We start from the raw sequence: 27,310 nt of genomic DNA on the forward strand, positions 1-27,310 counted from the left end.
CCTATCTGTGGGCGGGGCTTATCCCGCCCCTGTGGGGCGTGTCCTGCCTGTGGGCGGGGCTTATCCCTCCCCTGGGGGCGTGTCCTACCAGTGGGCGGGGCTTATCCTCCCCCGTGGGCGTGTCCTACCTGTGGGCGGGGCTTATCCCCCTCTGTGGGCGTGTCCTACCTGCGGGCGGGGCTTATCCCTCCCCTGTGGGCGTGTCCTACCAGTGGGCGGGGCTTATCCCTCCCCTGTGGGCGTGGCCCCCGTGTGGGCGTGGCCTCCTCACCTGTGGGCGGGGCTATTTCAGCACCTGCCCCGGCCGCGCCTTCTCGAGCTTCCGCCGCCGCTCGGCCGGGATCTCGTCCAGGCTGATGCCGTGGTTGCTGGCCCTGGGGGGGCATTTTGGGGCCATTTCGGGGCTTTTTGGGGCTCGGGAAGGTTTTTTTAATTTTTGGCGATTTTTTGGCCATTTTTGGGGGGATTTTTTGAGGATTTTTTTGGCATTTGGGGGGGGGATTTTTTGTGGAGTTTTTGGGGGGTCCCACCCGTCTCCCCATTGCCCCTCCCCCCATTGCCCCTCCCCCCATTGCCCCTCCCCCTCCTCCGCTGCCGCCCCTCCCCCACCCATGGAACCCTCCCCCCCCCCCCGAACCGGAGACCCCCCCCCAAAATTCCCGAGGACCCCTCCCCACTCAAGGACCCCCCCCCTTAAAATCTCAGTGACCCCCAGGGGACCCCCTGACCCCATAACCGCCCCATGACCCCATAACCGCCCCCATAACCCCATAACCGCCCCCCTGACCCCATAACCGCCCCCCATGACCCCATAACCGCCCCCATGACCCCATAACCGCCCCCATGACCCCATAACCGCCCCCCATGACCCCATAACCGCCCCATGTCCCCATAACCGCCCCATGTCCCCATAACCGCCCCCATGACCCCATAACCGCCCCATGACCCCATAACCGCCCCCATGACCCCATAACCGCCCCCCATGACCCCATAACCGCCCCATGTCCCCATAACCGCCCCATGTCCCCATAACCGCCCCCTCACCCCATAACCGCCCCCATGACCCCATAACCGCCCCCCATGACCCCATAACCGCCCCCATGACCCCATAACCGCCCCCATGACCCCATAACCGCTCCCTCACCCCATAACCGCCCCCATGACCCCATAACCGCCCCCTGACCCCATAACCGCCCCCATGACCCCATAACCGCCCCCTGACCCCATAACCGCCCCCATGACCCCATAACCGCCCCCATGACCCCATAACCGCCCCACTCACCCCATAACCGCCCCCTGACCCCATAACCGCCCCCCATGACCCCATAACCGCCCCCCATGGCCCCATAACCGCCCCCCTGACCCCATAACCGCCCCCCTGACCCCATAACCGCCCCCCTGACCCCATAACCGCCCCATGACCCCATAACCGCCCCCTGACCCCATAACCGCCCCATGACCCCATAACCGCCCCCATGACCCCATAACCGCCTCCATGACCCCATAACCGCCCCCATGACCCCATAACCGCCCCATGACCCCATAACCGCCCCCATGACCCCATAACCGCCCCCTGACCCCATAACCGCCCCCCATGACCCCATAACCGCCCCCCATGACCCCATAACCGCCCCCTCACCCCATAACCGCCCCCTGACCCCATAACCGCCCCCCATGACCCCATAACCGCCCCATGACCCCATAACCGCCCCCTGACCCCATAACCGCCCCCATGACCCCATAACCGCCCCATGACCCCATAACTGTCCCCATGACCCCATAACCGCCCCATGACCCCATAACCGCCCCCTCACCCCATAACTGCCCCCATGACCCCATAACCGCCCCCCTGACCCCATAACCGCCCCCTGACCCCATAACCGCCCCCTGACCCCATAACCGCCCCATGACCCCATAACCGCCCCCCATGACCCCATAACCGCCCCATGACCCCATAACCGCCCCCCATGACCCCATAACCGCCCCCTCACCCCATAACCGCCCCATGACCCCATAACCGCCCCCTGACCCCATAACCGCCCCCATGACCCCATAACCGCCCCCTGACCCCATAACCGCCCCCATGACCCCATAACCGCCCCCCTGACCCCATAACCGCCCCATGACCCCATAACCGCCCCCATGACCCCATAACCGCCCCCCCTCACCCCATAACCGCCCCCCATGACCCCATAACCGCCCCCTGACCCCATAACCGCCCCCTGACCCCATAACCGCCCCCTGACCCCATAACCGCCCCCCATGACCCCATAACCGCCCCATGACCCCATAACCGCCCCCATGACCCCATAACCGCCCCTATGACCCCATAACCGCCCCATGACCCCATAACCGCCCCCTCACCCCATAACCGCCCCCCATGACCCCATAACCGCCCCCTGACCCCATAACCGCCCCATGACCCCATAACCGCCCCCCATGACCCCATAACCGCCCCCCATGACCCCATAACCGCCCCCCCTCACCCCATAACCGCCCCCTGACCCCATAACCGCTCCCTGACCCCATAACCGCCCCATGACCCCATAACCGCCCCCCATGACCCCATAACCGCCCCATGACCCCATAACCGCCCCATGACCCCATAACCGCCCCCATGACCCCATAACCGCCCCCCTGACCCCATAACCGCCCCATGACCCCATAACCGCCCCATGACCCCATAACCACCCCCTCACCCCATAACCGCCCCCATGACCCCATAACTGCCCCCATGACCCCATAACCGCCCCCATGACCCCATAACCGCCCCCATGACCCCATAACCGCCCCCTGACCCCATAACCGCCCCACTCACCCCGGCAGGAGGTCGGGGGGGGTGGGGATGGGTTTGGTGAACCCCTCGCGCCCCACGAGCCAATAGGTGTCCTCCACACCCTTCCCCTGCGGTGCGGGGTCGGTTATGGGGTCGGTTATGGGGTCAGGGATGGGGTCAGGGATGGGGTCAGGGATGGGGTCAGGGATGGGGTCAGTTTTGGGGCAGTTTTGGGGTCAGGTATGGGGTCGGTTATGGGGTCAGGTATGGGGTCAGTCTTGGGGTCAGTTTTGGGGTCAGTTATGGGGTCAGGGATGGGGTCGGTTATGGGGTCAGGGATGGGGTCAGTTATGGGGTCAGGGATGGGGTCAGTTTTGGGGTCAGTTATGGGGTCAGGTATGGGGCAGTTTTGGGGTCAGTTTTGGGGTCAGGTATGGGGCAGTTTTGGGGGCAGGGATGGGGTCAGGGATGGGGTCAGTCATGGGGTCAGGGATGGGGTCAGTTATGGGGTCAGGGATGGGGTCAGGTATGGGGTCAGGGATGGGGTCAGTTATGGGGTCGGTTATGGGGTCGGTTATGGGGTCAGTTATGGGGTCAGGGATGGGGTCGGTTATGGGGTCAGGGATGGGGTCGGTTATGGGGTCAGGGATGGGGTCAGTTTTGGGGTCAGTTATGGGTCAGTCTTGGGGTCAGTTTTGGGGCAGTTTTGGGGTCAGGTGTGGGGCAGTTTTGGGGCAGTTTTGGGGTCAGGTATGGGGTCAGTTATGGGTCAGCCTTGGGGTCAGGTATGGGGTCAGTTATGGGTCAGCCTTGGGGTCAGGTATGGGGTCAGTTATGGGGCAGTTTTGGGGTCAGTTTTGGGGTCAGGTATGGGGCAGTTTTGGGGGCAGTTTTGGGGCAGTTTTGGGGTCAGGTATGGGGCAGTTTTGGGGTCAGTTATGGGGTCGGTTATGGGGTCAGGGATGGGGTCAGGTATGGGGTCGGTTATGGGGTCGGTTATGGGGTCAGGGATGGGGTCAGTTACGGGGTCAGGGATGGGGTCGGTTATGGGGTCAGGTATGGGGTCAGGGATGGGGTCAGGGATGGGGTCAGGGATGGGGTCGGTTATGGGGTCAGGTATGGGGTCAGTCTTGGGGTCAGGGATGGGGTCAGAGATGGGGCAGTTTTGGGGTCGGTTATGGGGTCAGGGATGGGGTCAGTCATGGGGTCAGGGATGGGGTCAGGGATGGGGTCAGTCTTGGGGTCAGTTTTGGGGTCAGTTATGGGGCAGTTTTGGGGTCAGTTTTGGGGTCAGGTATGGGGCAGTTTTGGGGTCAGTTTTGGGGCAGTTTTGGGGTCAGGTATGGGGTCGGTTATGGGGTCAGGGATGGGGTCAGGGATGGGGTCAGGGATGGGGTCAGGGATGGGGTCGGTTATGGGGTCAGTTATGGGGTCAGGTATGGGGTCAGGGATGGGGTCGGTTATGGGGTCAGTCATGGGGTCAGGGATGGGGTCAGTTTTGGGGTCAGGGATGGGGTCAGTCATGGGGTCAGGGATGGGGTCAGGTATGGGGTCGGTTATGGGGTCAGGGATGGGGTCAGGGATGGGGTCAGGGATGGGGTCGGTTATGGGGTCAGGGATGGGGTCAGGGATGGGGTCAGTTTTGGGGTCAGTTATGGGTCAGTTTTGGGGTCAGTTTTGGGGTCAGGTATGGGGCAGTTTTGGGGTCAGTTTTGGGGTCAGGTATGGGGCAGTTTTGGGGTCAGTTATGGGGTCGGTTATGGGGTCAGGGATGGGGTCGGTTATGGGGTCAGGGATGGGGTCAGGTATGGGGTCAGGGATGGGGTCGGTTATGGGGTCAGTCATGGGGTCAGGGATGGGGTCGGTTATGGGGTCAGTCATGGGGTCAGTTATGGGGTCAGGGATGGGGTCGGTTATGGGGTCAGGTATGGGGTCAGGGATGGGGTCGGTTATGGGGTCAGTCATGGGGTCAGGGATGGGGTCAGGGATGGGGTCGGTTATGGGGTCAGTTATGGGGTCAGTTATGGGGTCAGGGATGGGGTCAGGGATGGGGTCGGTTATGGGGTCAGTCTTGGGGTCAGTTTTGGGGTCAGTTATGCGGCAGTTTTGGGGTCAGTTTTGGGGTCAGGTATGGGTCAGTCTTGGGGTCAGTTTTGGGGTCAGTTTTGGGGTCAGGTATGGGGTCAGTTATGGGGCAGTTTTGGGGTGAGTTTTGGGGTCAGTTATGGGGCAGTTCTGGGGTCCTGGGGGCATTTGGGGGGCAGTTATGGGTTGTAAGCTTGCTGTGCTTTGGGGGTGGTTTTGGGGTGGTTTCGAGGGGTTTTGGGGTGGGTTTGAGGGGTTTGGGGCCATCTTTGGGCTGTTCTGGGCTGTTTTGGGGTGTGTTTGGGCTGTTCTGGGGTGGTTTCGGCTGGATTTAGGGTTTCTTGGGGTGTTTTAGGGTGTTTTGGGCTGGATTTTGGGTTTCTCGGGGTGTTCTGGGGTGATTTGGGGCTGTTTGGGGCTGTGTTTGGGGATTTGGGAAGGTGTTTTGGGGGACTTTGGGGTGGTTTGGGATTGTATTTGGGGTGTTTCGGGGCCATTTGGGGCTGTATTTGGGGCCATTTGGGGTGTTTTAGGGCTGTTTGGGTCTGTATTTGGGGACTTCGGGGTGGTTTGGGGTGGTTTGGGGCCGTTTGGGGCTGTATTTGGGGCTGTTTGGGACTGTATTTGGGGACTTTGGCGTGTTCTGGGGTGTTTGGGGCTGGATTTGGGGTGATTTGGGGCGTTTTGGGGCCGTTTGGGGCTCACCTTGAGCTCGGTCTTGCCGCGGATGTCGACCTTGAAGCCCTCCTGCAGCGAGAGCAGGATGGCGACCGTGCGCTGGTTCACGTGGATGCGATAGGCTGGGGGGGGGAGGGGGTCAGAAACCCCCCCAAAAACACCCCAAAACCCCCCACGGACCGACCCCGACCCCAAAAAACCCCCGGGACCCCCCCAAAAACCCCCACGGACCGACCCCGACCCCAAAAAACCCCCGGGACCCCCCCAAAAACCGCCACGGACCGACCCCGACCCCAAAAAACCCCCGGGACCCCCCCGAAACCCCCGGTGAGGCTGGGAAAGGATGGGGGGAGGTGGGGACAGGGTCAAAGACCCCCCAAAAAAACCCCCGGCCCCCCAAATCCACACGGCCCCTCCCCCACGACCCCCAGGGACCCGCGAGGGGGGTGGGGGGGGCACCACGGGGTGGGGACGGCGGCGCTGGGGGACCCCCAAGGTTGGGGACACGGGGGTGGGGGTGCGGGATTTGGGGACACCCCTATTTGGGGACCCCTGTGGGGCAGGGCCAGAGGTGGGTGGGGACAGGCGTGGGCGTGACCCCATGGGCGTGTCCCTGTCCCTGTCCCTGTCCCCAGCTGTGTCCCCAGGTGTGACCCACGGCCATGTCCCCCTGTCCGTGTCCCCCTGTCCATGTCCGTGTCCCTGTCCCCATCCCCATCCCACCCATCCCACCCCATCCCCATCCCACCCCATCCCACCCCACCCCATCCCATCCCACCCCACCCCATCCCACCCCATCCCATCCCATCCCATCCCACCCCATCCCACCCCACCCCATCCCATCCCATCCCATCCCATCCCATCCCATCCCACCCCATCCCATCCCACCCCACCCCATCCCATCCCATCCCACCCCATCCCATCCCAATCCCATCCCATCCCACCCCATCCCATCCCATCCCACCCCATCCCACCCCATCCCATCCCAATCCCATCCCATCCCATCCCATCCCATCCCACCCCATCCCATCCCACCCCATCCCATCCCACCCCACCCCATCCCATCCCATCCCACCCCATCCCATCCCAATCCCATCCCATCCCATCCCATCCCACCCCATCCCATCCCATCCACCCCATCCCATCCCATCCCACCCCACCCCATCCCACCCCATCCCATCCCATCCCATCCCATCCCATCCCACCCCATCCCACCCCATCCCATCCCATCCCACCCCATCCCATCCCATCCCATCCCATCCCATCCCATCCCATCCCATCCCATCCCACCCCATCCCATCCCACCCCACCCCATCCCATCCCCATCCCATCCCATCCCGTTCCCGGTGCCGCTCACGCAGCCCGGTGGACTCCATGCGCGACGCGGTGTTGACGGTGTCCCCGAACAGGCAGTACCGCGGCATCGTCAGCCCCACCACGCCCGCCACGCACGGCCCTGGGGGCGGGGCCGCGTCAGGGGGCGGGGCCTCGAAGGGGCGGGGCCTCGAAGGGGCGGGGCCTCGAAGGGTGGGGCCTCGAAGGGGCGGAGCTTCAAACGGTGGGGGCTCAAAGGGGTGGGGCCTCGAGGGGGCGGGGCCTCAAATGGGCGGGGGCTCAAATGGGCGGGGCCTCAAAGGGTGGGGTCTCAAAGGGCAGGGCCGCAAAGGGGCGGGGCCTCAAAGGGGCGGGGTCTCAAAGGGGCGGGGCCTCAAAGGGGTGGGGTATCAAAGGGCAGGGCCTCAAAGGGGTGGGGGCTCAAAGGGGCGGGGCCTCGAAGGGGCGGGGTCCCGGCCTGGGGTGATGGAAGGGGTTGGGGTCATTGGGCGATGACCGCTGAGGGTTGGCCGATGGGTTGGGTGTGGTCACTTGGGGGCGTGGCCAACGAGGTTGGACAAGGGGGTGTGGCCGACAGTGTCAGCCAATGGGTGCCAGCCGATGGGTCAAGACCTCTTGAGCGTTGGCCAAGAGCGACAAGTTGGGCGTGGCCACTGAGTGGACAGTGGGTGAGAATGGCCTGGAAGGGCGTGACCAATGGTGTGGCCAATGGGTGTGGCCAATGGGTGTGGCCAATGGTGTGGCCAATGGGTGTGGCCAATGGGTGTGACCAATGGGTGTGGCCAATGGGTGTGGCCAATGGGTGTGACCAATGGTGTGGTCAATGGATGTGACCAATGGGTGTGACCAATGGTGTGGCCAATGGGTGTGGCCAATGGGTGTGGCCAATGGGTGTGGCCAATGGATGTGGCCAATGGGTGTGGCCAATGGGTGTGGCCAATGGATGTGGCCAATGGTGTGGCCAATGGATGTGGCCAATGGGTGTGGCCAATGGGTGTGGCCAATAGGTGTGGCCAATGGGTGTGGCCAATGGGTGTGGCCAATGGTGTGGCCAATGGTGTGGCCAATGGGTGTGACCAATGGTGTGGCCAATGGTGTGGCCAATGGGTGTGGCCAATGGATGTGGCCAATGGTGTGGCCAATGGATGTGGCCAATGGGTGTGGCCAATGGGTGTGACCAATGGTGTGGTCAATGGATGTGACCAATGGGTGTGACCAATGGTGTGGCCAATGGGTGTGGCCAATGGGTGTGGCCAATAGGTGTGGCCAATGGGTGTGGCCAATGGGTGTGGCCAATGGGTGTGGCCAATGGTGTGGCCAATGGGTGTGACCAACGGGTGCGACCAATGGGTGCAACCAACAGGTTTGGCCAATGGCTGTGACCAATGGACATGGCCAATGGGTGTGACCAATAGGTGTGACCAATGGGTGTGGCCAACGGCTCACAACCACTGGGTGCCACCGCCCACCACGACCCATTGACCACTGACCAGTGTTACGTCGCCCAACGTTTGACCAATGCGTGGGGACAAGTTGGGGACGTGTCCGGGGCGTGTCCGGGGCGTGTCCGGGGCCGTACCCGAGTGCAGCCCGATCCGGATGCGCACGGGCACCTCGGGCATGTGGCGCATCTTGAAGGTGCCAACGGAGCTGAGGATGTCCAGGGACATGTTGGCGATCTCGCCGGCGTGCCGGTTGCCGTTGCGCTTTGGCAGCCCCGACGCCACCATGTAGGCGTCGCCGATGGTCTCCACCTGGCCGGGGGAGGGGCGAGGGGGAGGGTCGGGATGGCCACGCCCACCGGGACACGCCCACAGCACCTGGGACCTCAGGTGACCTTCGTGTGGTGGCCTTGTCCCTTCTTGGTGGCCAAAGCTGAGACCATGGCTTGGACCACCGTGGGGTCAGCTTGGCCATCACATTGGACGGGCCATCAAAGACCGTGGGGACCACCAAGAATCTTCATTTGGTGGCCACAGCTCTTTTTGGTGGCCAAAGTCCAGGTGGACCCATGGATTGGTCCATCATGAGGCCATCTTGACCGTGGCCATGGGGTCACCTTGTCCGTCACCTTGTTGGTGCCACCAAGGACTGTGGGGACCCCAAAACATCTTCATTTGGTGGTCATGTCCACCATCAGTGGCCAAAGCCCAGGTGGGACCATGGCTTGGACCTCCATGGGGTCACCTTGACCATGGCCATGGGGTCATCTTGACCATGGCTGTCACTTTGAAGATGCCACCAAGGACCACCAAGAGCCTTCATTTGGTGGCCATAGCTCCTCTTGGTGGCCAAAGCCCTGGTGGGACCATGGCTTGGACCACCATGGAGTCACCTTGACCATGCCCATGGTGTCACCTTGACCACGGCCACCACTTTGCAGACGACAACATGGACCCCAAAACCCCTTCCACACCCCACCCGTGGCCCTGTGACCTGGCTGACCACAGCCACCGGTGCCGTGGTCACCTTGTAGCCACCACCATTGACCCCCAACCCCCATCCTGAGGTGACCACCCCACACCCATGACCCATCTGACCACAGCCACCGGTGCCGTGGTCACCTTGTAGATGCCATCAATCACCCCAACCCCCATCCTGAGGTGACCACCCCACACCAGTGACCCCATGACTGAGTGACCGTGGCCACCACCGTCATGGTCACCTTGTAGACGTCGTGGGAGCCGATGATGGCGTCGAAGAGGGTGTAGAGGTCGTTGAGGAGATCGACCACCTCGATGGGCTCGCTCATGGCCGAGATGGTGGTGAAGCCCACGATGTCGCTGAAGTACAGCGTCACCTCCTCGAAGTACTCGGGCTCCACCGGCGTCCCCATCTTCAGCGCCTCGGCCACCGACCTGCCCAGGGGGTCACCCAGGGGTCACCCAGGGGGCAGCCAGGGGGCAGTCAAAGGGTCCAGAGGGTCTCGGTGGTCAAAGAGAGGCTGATGTGGCCATTGGGACCTTCTGGTGACCCATAGGGATGGGTGGGGTCAATGGGTCAAGGTTGACCCCAAATTGTTCCTTTGATTTGGGTGGGGTCAGCAGGTCAAGGTTGACCCCAATCATCTTCAGGGGCCACCTTGACCTTCTGGTGACCCATAGATCTGAAGGGTGGGGTCAATGGGTCATGGTTGACCCTAACTTGTCCTCAGGTGACCACCTCGACCTTCTGCTGCCCCATAGCTCTGGGTGGGGTCAGTTGGTCAAGGTTGACCCCATCCTGTCCTCAGTGACCACCTTGGCCTTCTGCTGCCCCATAGATCTGGGTGAGGTCAATGGGTCAAAGGTGACCCCAACCTCCTCCTGGTGACCACCTCAACCCCCTCCTGCCCCATAGATCTGGGTGAGGTCAATGGGTCAAGGATGACCCCAACCTCCACCCCCTCCACCCCAAAGCTCCTTATGGGATCTATGGGGTGACACCCACCCCCATTGACCCCCCTCCAGCCCCGCGGGCCCCCCCGGCCCCACAGCGACCCACGGCGGCAGCATCTGGGTCAGGAGCTTGTCGGTCTTCTGCTTCTCGATCTCGAGCTCCTCGGTCCTCTCGCGGATCAGGTCCTCCAGGTTGCTGCTGTACTGCTCCAGCATGCGCAGCATCGAGTCGATGATGTTGGTCTTGCGGCCCTTGTTGATGCCCTTGAACTGCCCCACAGGTGTGGGTCAGACCCACAGAACACCACGGAACTCCATGGGACCCCATAGGACCTTCCAGAAGCTCACAGGGACCCATGGAACCCCATGGAGCGCCATGGAACCCCATAGAACCTTAAAGAACTTCATAGGGACCCATAGAACCCCCTGGAACCACATGGGACCTTATAGAACCACACAGGGACCCATAGAACCACGAAGAGACCTTACAGAACCTCATAGGGACCCATGGAACCCCATAGACCACCATGGAACCCCATAGAACCTTGAAGAACTTCATAGGGACCCATAGAAGCCCATGGAACCCCATGGAACCTTAAAAAACCTCATAGGGAACCATAGAACCCCATAGAGCTCCATAGAACCCCATGGAACCCCATAGGACCTTAAAGAACTTCATAGGGACCCATGGAACACCACGGAACCCCATGGAACCCCATAGGACCTTAAAGAACCTCATAGGGAACCATAGAACCCCATAGAGCACCATGGAACCCCATAGAACCTTAAAGAACCTCATAGGGACCCATAGAAGCCCATGGAACCCCATGGAACCTTAAAGAACCTCATAGGGAACCATAGAACCCCATAGAGCGCCATAGAACCCCATGGGACCTTATAGAACCTCATAGGGACCCATAGAACCCCATGGAGACCCATGGAACCTCACGGGGAACCATAGAACCCCACAGAACCCCAGAGAGACCCCATAGAGCCCCATAGAGATCCATAGAACCCCATGGAACCCCATAGCACCTTAAAGAACCTTATAGGGACCCATAGAACCTTAAAGAACCTCATAGGGACCCCATGGAACCCCATAGCGCACCACAGAACCCCATAGAACCCCATAGAACCTTAAAGAACCTCATAGGGACCCATGGAACCCCATAGAGCACCATGGAACCCCATAGAACCTTAAAGAACTTCATAGGGACTCATGGCACCCCATAGAGACCCCACAGAACCCCATAGAACCCAATGGGACCCCACAGAACCCCATAGAACCCAATGGGACCCCATAGAACCCCAGAGAACCCCATAGAGACCCCACAGAACCCCATAGAACCCCATAGAACCCAATGGGACCCCATAGAACCCCATAGGGACCCCATAGAGACCCCACAGAACCCCATAGAACCCCATAGAACCCAATGGGACCCCATAGAACCCCATAGGGACCCCATAGAACCCAATGGGACCCCAGAGAACCCCAGAGAACCTCATAGAGACCCCATAGAGACCCCATAGAACCCCATAGAGACCCCATAGAACCCCACAGAACCCCATAGAACCCAATGGGACCCCACAGAACCCCATAGGGACCCCATAGAGACCCCATTGAGACCCCATAGAACCCCATAGAACCCAATGGGACCCCATAGAACCCCATAGGGACCCCATAGAACCCAATGGGACCCCATAGAACCCCATAGAGACCCCAGAGAACCCAATGGGACCCCAGAGAACCCCAGAGAACCCCATAGAACCCCATAGAGACCCCATAGAACCCCACAGAACCCCATAGAACCCAATGGGACCCCACAGAACCCCATAGGGACCCCATAGAGACCCCATTGAGACCCCATAGAACCCCATAGAACCCCATAGAGACCCCATAGAGACCCCATAGATGTGGGCCAGACCCACAGAGAATCCTAACCCAGGTCCCACCACCCTGTACTGGTCCCATTGCTCCACACTGGTCCCATACTGGTCCCACCACCCCACACCAGTCCCACCACCCCATATTGGTCCCATACTGGTCCCGGCATTCCATACTGGTGCCACACTGGTCCCATACTGGTCCCACCACCCCACACCGGTCCCACCACCCCATACTGGTCCCACACTGGTCCCACCACCCCATACCGGTCCCATACCGGTCCCACCAGTACCATACTGGTCTGTACTGGTCTCACCTGGTCAAACACCTGGTCGATGGTGGGTCTCTTCCTGAGCTGCTCCTTCTCCCACCACCCTGTACTGGTCCCATACTGGTCTCATACTGCTCCCACCACCCCATACTGGTCCCATACTGGTCCCACCAGTGCCCCATACTGGTCCATACTGGTCTCACCTGGTCGAACACCTGGTCGATGCTGGGTCTCTTCTCGGGCTGCTCCTGCTCCCACCACCCCATACTGGTCCCACACTGCTCCCACCACCCCATACTGGTCCCACACTGGTCCCACCACCCCATACTGGTCCCACACTGGTCCCATACTTGTCCCACCATCTGTACTGGTCCCATACTGGTCCCACACTGGTCCCACCACCCCATACTGGTCCCATACTGGTCCCATACTTGTCCCACCATCTGTACTGGTCCCATACTGGTCCCACACTGGTCCCACTACCCCATACTGGTCCCATACCGGTTCCACCAGTACCATACTGGTCCGTACTGGTCTCACCTGGTCGAACACCTGGTCGATGGTGGGTCTCTTCTCGGGCTGCTCCTGCTCCCACCACCCTGTACTGGTCCCACACTGGTCCCACCACCCCATACTGGTCCCATACTGGTCCCATACTGGTGCCATACTGGTCCATACTGGTCTCACCTGGTCGAACACCTGGTCGATGGTGGGTCTCTTCTTGGGCTGCTCCTGCTCCCACCACCCCATACTGGTCCCATACTGGTCCCACCACCCCATACCAGTCCCATACTGGTCCCACCACCCCGTACTGGTCCGTACTGGTCCGTACTGGTCTCACCTGGTCGAACACCTGGTCGATGGTGGGTCTCTTCTTGAGCTGCTCCCACCACCCCATACTGGTCCCACACTGGTCACACTACCCCATACTGGTCCCATACTGGTCCCACCTCCCCATACTGGTCCCCGTACTGGTCCGTACTGGTCCGTACTGGTCTCACCTGGTCGAACACCTGGTCGATGGTGGGTCTCTTCTCGGGCTGCTCGCTCCAGCACTCCTTCATCAGGTGGATGCACTCGAGCGGGGCCTGGTCGGCCGAGACCGCGGGGCGGCACAGGGGGGGCGGCTTCCGCACCTTCTCGATGATCTCTGGGGACGGGACCGCAGCGGGATCGGGGGCGGGATCGGGGGCGGGATCGGGGTCGGGATCGGGGTCGGTTTGGGGTCGGTTTTGGGGTTGGTTTGGAGGAGTTGGTTTTGGGGTCGGTTTTGGGGTCGGTTTTGGGGTTGGTTTGGAGGGGTCAGTTTTAGGGTTGGTTTTGGTTTTGGGGTCAGTTTTGGGGTCGGTTTGGTTTTGGGGTCAGGTTTGGGGTCAGGTTTGGGGTCGGTTTGGAAGGGGCAGTTTTGGGGTCAGTTTGGAGGGGTCAGTTTTGGGGTCAGTTGTGGGGTTGGTTTGGAGGGGTCAGTTTTGGGGTCGGTTTGGGGCTGGTTTGGAGGGGTCAGTTTTAGGGTTGGTTTTGGTTTTGGGGTCAGTTTTGGGGTCAGGTTTGGGGCTGGTTTTGGGGTCGGTTTTGGGATCAAGCTTGGGGTTGGTTTGGAGGGGTCAGTTTTGGGGTTGGTTTGGTTTTGGGGTCAGGTTTGGGGTCAGGTTTGGGGTTGGTTTGGAGGGGGCAGTTTTGGGGTCCGTTTTGGGGTCAGTTGTGGGGTTGGTTTGGAGGGGTTGGTTTTGGGGTCAGGTTTGGGGTTGGTTTTGGGGTCGGTTTTGGGATCAAGCTTGGGGTTGGTTTGGAGGGGTCAGTTTTGGGGTCGGTTTGGTTTTGGGGTCAGGTTTGGGGTCGGTTTGGAAGGGGCAGTTTTGGGGTCAATTTGGAGGGGTCAGTTTTGGGGTCGGTTTGGGGCTGGTTTGGAGGGGTCAGTTTTAGGGTTGGTTTTGGTTTTGGGGTCAGGTTTGGGGCTGGTTTTGGGGTCGGTTTTGGGATCAAGCTTGGGGTTGGTTTGGAGGGGTCAGTTTTGGGGTTGGTTTGGTTTTGGGGTCAGGTTTGGGGTCAGGTTTGGGGTTGGTTTGGAGGGGGCAGTTTTGGGGTCAGTTTTGGGGTCAGTTGTGGGGTTGGTTTGGAGGGGGCAGTTTTGGGGTCAGTTTTGGGGTCAGTTGTGGGGTTGGTTTGGAGGGGTTGGTTTTGGGGTCAGGTTTGGGGTTGGTTTTGGGGTCGGTTTTGGGGTCAAGCTTGGGGTTGGTTTGGAGGGGTTGGTTTTGGGGTCAGTTTGGTTTTGGGGTCAGGTTTGGAGTCGGTTTGGAGGGGGCAGTTTTGGGGTTGGTTTTGGGGTCAGGTTTGGGGTTGGTTTGGAGGGGTCAGTTTTGGGGTCGGTTTTGGGGTCAGGTTTGGGGTTGGTTTGGAGGGGGCAGTTTTGGGGTCGGTTTTGGGGTCAGGTTTGGAGTTGGTTTTGGGATCAAGCTTGGGGTTGGTTTGGAGGGGGCAGTTTTGGGGTCGGTTTTGGGGTCAGGTTTGGAGTTGGTTTGGAGGGGTCGGTTTTAGCATCAGTTTTGGGGTCGGTTTTGGGGTTGGTTTGGAGGGGTTGGTTTTGGAGTTGGTTTTGGGGTCAGTTTTGGGGTCGGTTTGGAGGGGTCACTTTTGGGGTCGGTTTGGTTTTGGGGTCAGTTTTGGGGTCAGGTTTTGGAGATGGTTTGGAGGGGTCAGTTTTGGGGTCATTTTGGAGGGTTCCAGGGGTTTTTGGGGGTGCAAAACTCAGTTTTGGGGCCGGTTTGGGGTTTTTTGGGGTGGGTTTTGGAGTTGGCTTGGAGGGGTCAGTTTTGGGGTCAGTTTGGAGGGTTCCGGGGGTTTTGGGGGTGCAGAACTCAGTTTTGGGGCCGGTTTGGGGTTTTTTGGGGTGGGTTTTGGGGTGCGCACCTTCGGGGGGCAGCCCCAGCATGCAATAGGGGGGGCTCCTGCAGATCACCTCCTGCATGATGATCCCGATGGCGTAGATGTCCCCCCGGAAGGAGCCGCGCTGCTCCAGGGCCTCGTCCCGCAGCAGCTCCGGCGCCATCCACAGCCGCTCTGGGGGCGGGGCCAGCATCGGACACGCCCACCCGGACACGCCCAGTGTCCCTCAGGACACGCCCACCACGATCGACCACACCCACCCCAGCCCAGCACCCAATGGGAGGCCGCTTGAGGGTGTGGCCACACCCCCAGGATGGGCGGGGCACGCCCAAATGGAGGCCCCACCCACAGACAAGAAGGCCACGCCCCCTTCCAGAGGAGCCACGCCCTCTTCCCCATGGCAACCACCCCTGGGGGGTGACATCACGGAATGGTCTGGCCACGCCCCCTGAATGGAAAGGCCACGCCCACAGCAGAGGACACGCCCACTCCAGTCAGACCCCGCCCTGGTTGGCTGATGTTGGCTGTGGTCACACCCCCTCCCGAGCCATAATCCCACCGGCCACGCCCTAAATCCAAAGGCCACGCCCACATCTTCACAGACCCCTCCCAACCCAAAGCCACGCCCCTTTCCGCAGGCCACACCCCCTCCCTTTAGCCCCGCCCCGTTGGCCACACCCAGATGCACGCCCACCCCAAAGCCACGCCCCCTGCTGGAGCCCCCATTGAGTCTCATGAAACCACGCCCACGAGGCCACGCCCACCCCGAAGCCACGCCCCCTGGTGGAGCCCCCATTGAGTCTCATGAAGCCACGCCCACGAGGCCACGCCCACCCCAAAGCCATGCCCCCTGCTGGAGCCCCCATTGAGTCTCATGAAGCCACGCCCACGAGGCCACGCCCACCCCAAAGCCACGCCCCCTGCTGGAGCCCCCATTGAGTCTCATGAAGCCACGCCCACGAGGCCCAGCCCACCCCAAAGCCACGCCCCCTGCTGGAGCCCCCATTGTCTCATGAAGCCACGCCCACGAGGCCCAGCCCACCCCAAAGCCACGCCCCCTGCTGGAGCCCCCATTGTCTCATGAAGCCACGCCCACGAGGCCCAGCCCACCCCAAAGCCACGCCCCCTGCTGGAGCCCCCATTGAGTCTCATGAAGCCACGCCCACGAGGCCACGCCCACCCCAAAGCCACGCCCCCTGCTGGAGCCCCCATTGAGTCTCATGAAGCCACGCCCACGAGGCCACGCCCACCCCAAAGCCACGCCCCCTGCTGGAGCCCCCCTTGAGTCTCATGAAGCCACGCCCACGAGGCCACGCCCACGAGGCCACGCCCCGTCCCCACCCTCACCTTGCGGGGGCGGGGGCGGGGCAGGGATGCGCTGGGCCTCCAGCAGTTGGTTGTAGCCGTAGTCGGTGACCTTGAGCACGAAGCGCCCGTCCACCACGCAGTTCCGCGACTTGAGCCGCCCGTGGACGACGCTGCGGTGGTGCAGGTACCGCACGCCCTGCAGGGACGTGGAGGTGTTACGGCCACCAGCGTGGCCGCCGTGGTCACCAATCAGCATCGTGGTGGTCATGGCACCGATCAGCATTAGGGTGTCATGGCCGCCATGGCCACCAGGGTCACCAACCCATCTCATGGTCACCAATGGCGTGACCAACACCTGTGTGGTCAATGATCAATGTCGTGGTCAACAATGCCATGGTCAACAAACAACATTGTGGTCAACAATGCCATGGTCAACAATGCTGTGGTCAACAATCAACATCACGGTCAACAATGCCATGGCCAACAACGCCATGGTCAACAAACAACATCATGGTCAACAATCAACGCCATGGTCAACAATCAACATCATGGTCAACAATCAACAATGCCATGATCAATGTCATGGTCAACAACATCATGGTCAACAACACCATTGTCAACAGTCAATGCCATCATCAACAACGCCATGGTCAACAATGCCATGACCAACATCATGGTCAATAATCAATGACATGGTCAACATCCAACATCATGGCCAACCATCACCATGGTCAGCAAGCAATGGCATGGTCAACAATCAGCATCTTGGTCAGCAACCATCACCACGGTCAACAATCGACGGTATGGTCAACAATGCCATGATCACCAATCAAGGTCATGGTGATCAATCAATGCCATGGTCACCAATCAAGGTCATGGTCACCAATCAAGGTCATGGTGACCAATCAATGCCATGGTCAACAGTGGCATGGTCATCAGTCAATGCCATGACCAAGGTCATGGTCAGCAATCAATGCTGTGGTCAACAATGCCATTGTCACCACCTCCACGGTCACCAATCAACACCATGGCCACAATCAATGCCGTGGTCAACAATGCCACGGTCAACAACCAATGTGAGGGTCAACACCACCCTGGTCACCACCCAAGGCACAATTCTGGGACTTAGGCCTCCATGGACGACGTTGCAGCGGTGCAGGTACCGCACGCCCTGTGGGGACATCGGGGTGTCATGGCCGCCATGGCCACCAACCAATGCCATGGTCAGCAACGCCATGGCCAACAAACAATGCCATGGCCAACAACCACCGCTATGGCCACCAACCATGGCCAACAACACCACGGCCACCGCCCACAGCCATGGCCACCACCACCATGGCCACCAATCATGGCTACCAACCACTGCCTTGGCTGCCATGGCCACCAACCAGCAAGCCCACCTCCATGGCTACCACCATGACCACCCCATGGCCACCACCACGGCCACCTCCTTTGCCACCAGCACCCCCAAGTTCATCCCCATGGCCACCCCCATGACCACCCCACAGCCACCAGCACCCCCATGGCCACCAGCCCGGCAAGGCCACCCCGTGGCCACCTTGATGAGGTCGATGAGGAGGGAGGACTTGAACATCCAGTCGAGCTTCATGTCCTCGTTGCGCAGCAGGTCCTCGAGGCTCCCGCGCGAGCAGTGCTCGGACACGACGGCGAAGATGCCGCAGTCGTGGAAGAAGCCCAGGAACAGGTTCACGTTCTCGTGCCGCAGGTCCCGCAGCTGCGCGGGGACACGGGGCCAGGGAGGGGACACGAGGGAGGCGGTGGGGACAGTGGGATGGAGCAGGGCCATGTGGGGTGGGGACGCGTGGGACAGGGCGTGGACACGTGGGATGATGTCAGGGACGTGTGGGACGAGGCTCGGCGTTGACCTCCCATGACCTGGCCTTGACCTGGCCTTGACATTGTCCCACCGTGATCCACTAATGTCCTCATGACCCCTCAATGTCCCCATGACCCAACGATGTCCCCATGACCCAATGATGTCCCCATGACCCAACGATGTCCTCATGACCCCTCAATGTCCCCATGACCCAATGATGTCCCCATGACCCAACGATGTCCCCATGACCCAACAATATCCATCATGACCCAACGATGTCCCCATGACCCAATGATGCTCCCTGTGGTCCATCACTGTCCATCATGACCCAATGATGTCCCCATGGCCCAATGATGTCCCCATGACCCAACAATGTCCCCATGACCCAATGATGCTCCTTGTGATCCACCATTGTCCATCATGACCCAACGATGTCCCCATGACCCCTCGATGTCCACATGACCAACGATGTCCCCATGACCCAACGATGTCCCCATGACCCAATGATGTCCACATGACCCAATGATGTCCACATGACCCAATGACTCCCCATTGCCCCTCAATGTCCCCATGACCCAACGATGTCCACATGACCCTATGATGTCCCCATGACCCAACAATATCCATCATGACCCAACGATGCTCCCCATGACCCAGTGATGCTCCCTGTGGTCCATCACTGTCCATCATGACCCAATGACGTCCCCATGACCCAACGATGTCCCCATGACCCAACAATGTCCCCATGACCCAATGACGTCCCCATGACCCAACGATGTCCCCATGACCCAATGACGCTCCCCCACACTCCAACCTTGTCCCTCACACCCCCCTGATGTCCCCTCGCCCCCGGGTGTCCCCAGCCCCGTCACCTTGCAGAAGGTCAGCTTGGTGGCCGGTTTCACCTCTACGTGTTGGTCCCCCGGGAACTTCTTCAGCCACACCCAGTCACCCTGTGGGGGAGGGGCATGGGGGGGGTGAGGCCTCAGGCCCCCCAAAACCACCCCTGGGGACACTTGGGGACACCTGGGGACACCTGGAGACACCTGAGGACACTCAACAGCCACAGTGACACCCCACCACCCCACCCAACCCCACCGAGACCCGAAGCCACCTCAGATCCCCCCCCCCCCCGAATTTCCCCCTTTAAATTTGGGGTGGCGCATGGGGGGAGGGAAGGGGGGAGGGGCGAGGCAGAGGGTGAGATTTTGGGGTGAATCGGGGGGATTTTGGCTCCCGGCCTCACCTGCATGGAGGCGACGATGCCCTGCTGGTTGAACAGGAGCAGCAGGAGCGGGAGGTTGCTGCTGTCCTTCGTCTTCTCCTGCGGGAAAGGCCGGGAAGCAGCTGTCAATCATCGCCGGGGGGGCGGGGCCGGGAAACAGCTGTCAATCATCGCCCCGGAGGGGGGTGGGGCCGGGAAGCAACTGTCAATCATCGCCCCGGAGGGGGGTGGGGCCGGGAAGCAACTGTCAATCATCGCCCCGGAGGGGGGTGGGGCCGGGAAGCAGCTGTCAGTCATCGCCTGGGGGGCGGGGCTTGGAAGCAACTGTCAATCATAACCCGGAGAGGGGCGGGGCCGGGAAGCAGCTGTCAATCTTCGCCCCGGAGGTGGGGGCGGGGCCGGGGTCCCTAACGTGGGGGAGGGGCGCCCCCTTCCGGCCATGGAGGGGAGGGGACACCGGGGGTCCCTGAGGAGGTGGGGGAGGGGACGGGGGGGTCTCACCTCGGCTGCGTTGGCGTTGTCCGGGCCGGGGGTGGCGCTGTGGAGGCTCTTGGTGTCGGCCACGCTGTGACCGGTCAGGCTGGCCTGGCTGCTGTCCACCTGCGGGGGAGGGGCAGGGGGCACCGCGGGGTCACCCACCGGGACAGGGCACCGCGGGGTCACAGCGGGCGTGGGGACACCATGATGTCACCCAGTGGGAGATGTCACCATGGGGTCACAGCAGGCGTGGGGACACTACGGTGTCACCCAGTGGGAGATGTCACCATGGGGTCACAGCAGGCGTGGGGACACCATGATGTCACCCAGTGGGAGATGTCACCATGGGGTCACAGCGGGCGTGGGGACACCATGATGTCACCCAGTGGGAGATGTCACCATGGGATCATATCAGGGATGGGGACACGGAGGTGTCACTCATTGGGAGATGCCACCGTGGGATCACAGCAGGCGTGGGGACACCACAATGTCACCCACGGGGACACGGCACCCATTGGGAGATGTCACCATGGGGTCACAGCAAGCATGGGGACACTATGGTGTCACCCAGTGGGAGATATCACCCTGGGATCATATCAGGGATGGGGATATGGAGGTGTCACCCTTAGGGACACAGCACCCATTGGAAGATGTCACCACGGGGTCACAGCAGGCGTGGGGACACCACGATGTCACCCACGGGGACAGGTCACCCATTGGGAGATGTCACCATGGGGTCACAGTAGCCATGGGGACACCACGATGTCACCCACGGGGACAGGTCACCCATTGGGAGATGTCACCATGGGGTCACAGTAGCCATGGGGACACCATGATGTCATCCACGGGGACATGTCACTTATGGGGACCCATCATCCACGGGGTCCCACCATGGGGACACATCACCCATGGGGACACGTCACCCACGGGGACATCACCACAGGGACACACCAGCCATGGAGAGCCACCAATCATGGGGACACGTCACCCACAGGGTCCCACCAGGTTGTCCCTGGCCCTGGGGACACGTCACCCACCAGGGACACCTCAGGCCATGGGGACACCTCAGGCCATGGGGACACGTCACCCACCAGGGACACGTCACCCACGGGGTCCCACCGGTCATGGGGACCCAACAACCCACTGGGGACACGTCACGCATTGGGAACGTCACCCATGGGGTCCCACCGGTCATGGGGACGTGTCACCCATTGGGAACCCACCAGCCCATGGACCTTCTCCTGGCCCTGGGGACACGTCCAACCATGGGGACACCTCAGGCCATGGGGACACCTCACCCATGGGGTCACACCAGGTTCTCCCTGGCCCTGGGGACACCTCAGGCCATGGGGACACATCACCCTGAGCTGATGTGGCCTCCTCAACGTCCCCCACGATGTCCCCCTGTTTTCCTGCCCATCATCCCCCCGCTGTCCCCCCATTGTCCCCCCCCCCCGTCCCACCCACTCTGGGGTGTCCCCGGTGTCCCCTCATTGTCCCCCCGCTGTCCCCGGTGTCCCCGGTGTCACCTGTTTGCTGCTGTGGGTGTAGGTGAAGGTCAGGTCCTCCATGGTCAGGATGATTTTGTTGGGGCCGTTGACGAGCTGCGCCTGCTGGATGTAGCGCCTGGGGGACAGTGGGGACAGTGGGGACACTGGGGACACCCCAGAGTGGGGCCACCGAACGGCCACCGGGGCCACCGGGGCCACCAGGGCCAGCAGGGCCACCCCAGAGTGGGGACATGGAGCTGCTGAGGGGCCACCGGGATCATTGGGGCCCCCCCGAGATGCTGAGGGGCCACCAGGGCCACCCTGGGCAGGGACATGGAGCTGCTGAGGGGCCACCAGGGCCACCCTGGTCAGGGACACGGAGCTGCTGAGGGGCCACCAGGGCCACCCTGGGCAGGGACACGGAGCTGCCGAGGGGCCACCAGGGCCACCATGGCCACCCACCTGATGTGGCAGGCGAGGGCAGCACCAGCCGCGATGATGGCGGCGATGAGGAGGAACAAGAAGAAGACGAATTTGGCGTCCAACCCTGTGGGGAGACCACGGGAGTGACCAGGAGTGACCCAGAGTGAGTGGGAGTGACCCAGAGTGACCAGGAGTGACCAGAGGTGACCAGGGGGATGTGGTCACCCGGGGAATCAAAATCACCCAGTGATTGTGGCACTGGAGGTCACCTGTGGGTGGACATGGATGGAAAGGGGAGAGGATGGATGGACAGATGGACATGGATGGATGGATGGACATGGTGGACATGGATGGATGAAAGGATGGATGGACAGATGGACAGGGTGGACATGGATGGATGGATGAAAGGATGGATGGTTGGATGGACATGGTGGACATGGATGGACATGGTGGACATGGATGGATGGATGGACAGATGGACATGGATGGATGGATGGACATGGTGGACATGGATGGATGAAAGGATGGATGGACAGATGGACATGGATAGATGGATGGACATGGATGGTTGGATGGACATGGTGGACATGGATGGATGGATGGACAGATGGACATGGATAGATGGATGGACATGGATGGTTGGATGGACATGGTGGACATGGATGGATGGAAGGATGGATGGACGGATGGACATGGTGGCCATGGATGGATGGAGGACCTGTGGGGGCGATGGAGGAAGGAAGGGATGGAGGGAAGGATGGAGGGAGGGATGGACACACCCTGGCGCCACTGGCCTGCCTGGACACCACTGAGACACTTGGACACTTGGACACTCGGACACATGGCCCATGGTGGGAGCAGGAATGTGGTGGGACTGGTAGGACTGGGACCATGGTGGGACTGGGACTGTGGTGGGACTGGGACTGTGGTGGGACAGTGACCACGGTAGGTCCAGGACTACAGTGGCACCGTGACCCCTTTGAGATGCCTCTAAACCCCCTAGAGATGACTTGAAACCCCCTGGAGATGCCTCCAAACTCCCTTGAGCTCCAGGACCGTGGTGGCACCAAGACCCCGATTGATCCAGAACTGTGGTGGCACCACAACCATGAAGGGACCATGGCTGGTCCAGGACCGTGGTGGCACCATGACCATGGAGGGACCACGGCTGGTCCAGAACCGTGGTGGCACCAAGATCCCAATTGATCCAGGACCGTGGTGGCACCATGACCATGAAAGGACCACGGCTGGTCCAGGACCGTGGTGGCACCATGACCACGGAGGGACCATGGCTGGTCCAGAACCGTGGTGGCACCACAACCATGAAAGGACCACAGCTGGTCCAGAACCGTGGTGGCACCACAACCACGGAGGGACCACGGCTGGTCCAGGACTGTGGTGGCACCATGGCTGGTCCTGGACCACCGTGTCACCACCACCCTGACCCTCCCAAGCCCATGGTGACCCCATGGCCGCCCACCTCCGTTGCAGATGGTGCTGGAGTCGAACCAGCAGCCGGCGTCGGTGTCCGGGCTGGAGCTGTGGGGCCAGTGGGGGCTGTGGCTACGGTAGCTGAGGCCGCGCATGCCCGGCTCCAGCCCGTAGACCGCCCACAGGTGGTGGCCTTTGCCGTCCGTGTCCAGCACCACGTAGGGCACCGAGACTTCGCCGTCCTTGTCCACGGTGAAGGTCTGGCAGAAGCCCTCGAGCTGGAAGTCGCGGGCGTGGTCGGCCACGCTGGTGCCCATCACCCAGCGGCCGCTGCGGTGCGTGGCCTCCACCACCATGGCCAGGAAGTAGATGGAGTTGTAGATGGTGGAGAAGAGCGGGTGGACCTGGCGGGGGGGGACAGGTCAGGGGACACTGGTGGGTGCCACGGGGTGGGGGGTGGTGGCACCCAGAGGGGGAGGGTGGGGGTGTGGTTGTGTTGCATTGGCTGTGGTCATCGCCTGATGGCCATGGTCATCTCTCATTGGCCATGATCAAGGTAAGGTGGCCATGGTCATCGCCTGCTGGTCATGGTCATCTCTCATTGGCCATGATCAAGGTAAGGTGGCCATGGTCATCTCCCACTGGCCATGGTCAAGGCAAGGTGGCCGTGGTCATCTCCCGCTGGCCATGGTCAAGGCAAGGTGGCCGTGTTCATCTCCCATTGGCCATGGTCAAGGCAAGGTGGCCGTGGTCATCGCCTGATGGCCATGGTCATCTCCCATTGGCCATGTCAAGGTTAGGTGGCCATGGTCATCTCCTATTGGCCATGGTCATGGCAAGGTGGCCGTGGTCATCTCCCATTGGCCATCGTCATCTCCCATTGGCCATGATCAAGGTAAGGTGGCCATGGTCATCGCCTGCTGGTCATGGTCATCTCTCATTGGCCATGATCAAGGTAAGGTGGCCATGGTCATCTCCCATTGGCCATGATCAAGGTAAGGTGGCCATGGTCATCTCCCACTGGCCATGGTCAAGGTAAGGTGGCCATGGTCATCTCTCATTGGCCATGGTCAAGGCAAGGTGGCCATGGTCATCTCCCGCTGGCCATGGTCAAGGCAAGGTGGCCATGGTCATCTCCCATTGGCCATGGTCAAGGCAAGGTGGCCGTGGTCATCTCCCGCTGGCCATGGTCATCTCCTATTGGCCATGGTCAAGGTTAGGTGGCCATGGTCATCTCCTATTGGCCATGGTCAAGGCAAGGTGGCCGTGGTCATCTCCCGCTGGTCATGGTCAAGGCAAGGTGGCCATGGTCATCTCCCATTGGCCATCGTCATCTCCCATTGGCCATGGTCAAGGTAAGGTGGCCATGGTTGTCTCCCATTGGCCATGGACAACTAATATGGCCATGGTCACCTCCCATTGACCATGGTCATCTCATACTGGCCATGGTTACCTCCCATTGGCCATGGTCATCTCATGTTGGCCATGGTCATCTCCCACTGGACATGGTCAATCAAGATGGCCATGGTCATCTCCCATTGGCCATGGTAATTTCCCATTGACCACGGCCATGTCTACCCAAACCCTGGGAGATGCCCCAAACCCCCCTGAGATGCCCCAAACCCCCCTGGGATACCCCAACCTCTGTTAAGCTGCTTCAAACCCTCCAGAGATGTCCCCAAACCCTCCTGAGATACCCTAAACTCCATTAAGACACCCTCAACCCTCTTGGGACACCCCAAACCCTCCAGAGATACCCTCAAACCCCCTTGAGATACCCCAAACCCCCTAGAGATGCCCCTCAAACCCCCTGAAGATGCCCCCAACCCCCCCTCAAGACATCCCCAACCCCACCAGACCCCTCCAAACCCCTTCGAGACCCCGCCCCAGCCCCACCTCTGTGGGGTTGATGTTCATGGGGACCTCATAGGCCTTCTTGGCCTCCTCGAGGGCCTCGTGGAAGGAGGTGTCGGGCGAGTCGATGGTGATGGTCAGCACGGCGTCGTAGGCCAGGCGCAGCTTGGTGTTGTTGGCCAGCACCGGGTAGGGCACGTGGCGATAGGGCAGCGCGAAGGTCAGCGCGTCGTACGGGATGAACACGAACGTCCCGTCCGTCATGCCCAGGTCCTCGGCCTTCTCCAGGAGAACCTTCTGCTCCCGCCCGCCCAGCAGGACGGAGTGCATGCACATCACCACCACTGCCGGGGGGACACGGCGGGGACGTGGGCACGCGGGCGATGGCACTGGGCAGTGCCCCCCGAGGCCCGCCCTGGACTTCATCCGTTCCAGCTGTCCATCTGCGTCCATCTTCATCCATCCTTCCCTTCCCATCTCCGTCCATCCTTCATCCATCCGTCCATCCATGGATCCATCCATGGATCCATCCCTCCATCCATCCATGGATCCATCCCTCCGTCCATCCATCCCTCCCTCCATCCATCCCTCCATCCATCCATCCATCCATCCCTCCATCCGTCCATCCATCCATCCGTCCATCCATCCATCCGTCCATCCCTCCATCCATCCATCCATCCATCCATCCATCCATCATCCATCCCTCCATCCCTCCATCCATCCCTCCATCCATCCATCCCTCCATCCATCCATCCATCCATCCATCCATCCCTCCATCCATCATCCATCCCTCCATCCCTCCATCCATCCATCCATCCATCCATCCCTCCATCCATCCATCCATCCATCCATCCATCCCTCCATCCATCCATCCCTCCATCCATCCATCCCTCCATCCATCCATCCATCCATCCCTCCATCCATCCATCCCTCCATCCATCATCCCTCCATCCATCCATCCCTCCATCCATCCGTCCATCCCTCCATCCATCCATCCATCCATCCATCCCTCCATCCATCCATCCCTCCATCCATCCATCCCTCCATCCATCCATCCATCCATCCCTCCATCCATCCATCCCTCCATCCATCATCCCTCCATCCATCCATCCCTCCATCCATCCCTCCCTCCATCCATCCCTCCCTCCCTCCCTCCATCCATCCCTCCATCCATCTGTCCATCCCTCCATCCCTCCATCCATCCCTCCATCCACCCACCCATCCCTCCATCTCTCCATCCCTTCCCTTCCCTCCATCTCCACCTCCCACCTCCATCTCCTCTCCATCTCTCTCTTCCAACTCCACCTCCACCTCCATCTCCCATCTCCACCTCCCTCCTCCACCTCCATCCCTCCCTCTCCCTCCCCGCCCTCACCTCGCACCCCGTCCGCCCTCTGCACCCTCCTCAGCGCCTGCTCCGCCTCGTCCTCATCCTCTCCGGCCGCGGTGACCACGGTGACCGGCAGCCCCCTGGCCCTCAGCTCCCTCGCCAGCTCCGCGCCGGCCTCCACCCACAGGTCCTGCGGCGCGGCCACCACGGCCACGTGCGCCCAGCGGAAGTAGCGCAGCACGGTGTGCAGGACGCCGGCCGGCGCGGGCAGCGGCCTCACCAGAGTGACCGCTCCGGCCCCGGCGCACGCCCAGGACACCAAGGGCTTGTTCCAGGCCGCGGCCAAGAGTCCGGCGGCGCCGCAGGCCGCAGGGTTGAGGGGACCCACGATGGCGCTGGCGTAGCGCTCGGCGTTGACCAGTCCGGCCACGGCCTGGGGGGTGGCGCAGGGCTCGGGCAGCACGGCCGCGTCCCACCAGTAGCCGGCGGTCAGCACGGGGTCGCGGTTGAGCCGCGCCACGGCCAGGCGCGAGGCCACCTCGGGCAGCGCCCGCGCCAGCAGCGGGTCACAGCCCCAGGGACCCAGCACCCCCACCTTGAAGGTGGCGGCCAGCGAGGGCAGGGGACAGGAGCCGAGGAGGAGCA

At 61.3% G+C, this 27,310-nt stretch overlaps 1 protein-coding gene across 1 annotated transcript; it reads right to left on the reverse strand.

The window, feature by feature from the left end:
* Positions 1–283: 283 nt before the first annotated feature.
* GUCY2D (guanylate cyclase 2D, retinal) lies at positions 284–27,290 on the reverse strand (the record flags this gene model as incomplete). Its single annotated transcript, XM_082300564.1, has 19 exons — positions 284–374; positions 2,819–2,904; positions 5,567–5,661; positions 6,897–6,995; positions 8,454–8,628; positions 9,540–9,732; positions 10,358–10,521; positions 13,409–13,557; positions 15,315–15,464; positions 16,638–16,794; positions 18,157–18,333; positions 19,308–19,388; positions 19,682–19,759; positions 20,162–20,260; positions 21,667–21,763; positions 22,090–22,174; positions 23,531–23,885; positions 25,378–25,679; positions 26,711–27,290. Coding segments are annotated over 19 exons (3,213 nt in total), but the record flags the coding sequence as incomplete, so codon positions are not given.
* Between the last annotated feature and the right edge of the window lie 20 nt (positions 27,291–27,310).

This window comes from Coloeus monedula (genome assembly GCF_965178545.1).
Source record: "Coloeus monedula genome assembly, chromosome: 40".
Lineage (NCBI taxonomy): Eukaryota > Metazoa > Chordata > Aves > Passeriformes > Corvidae > Coloeus > Coloeus monedula.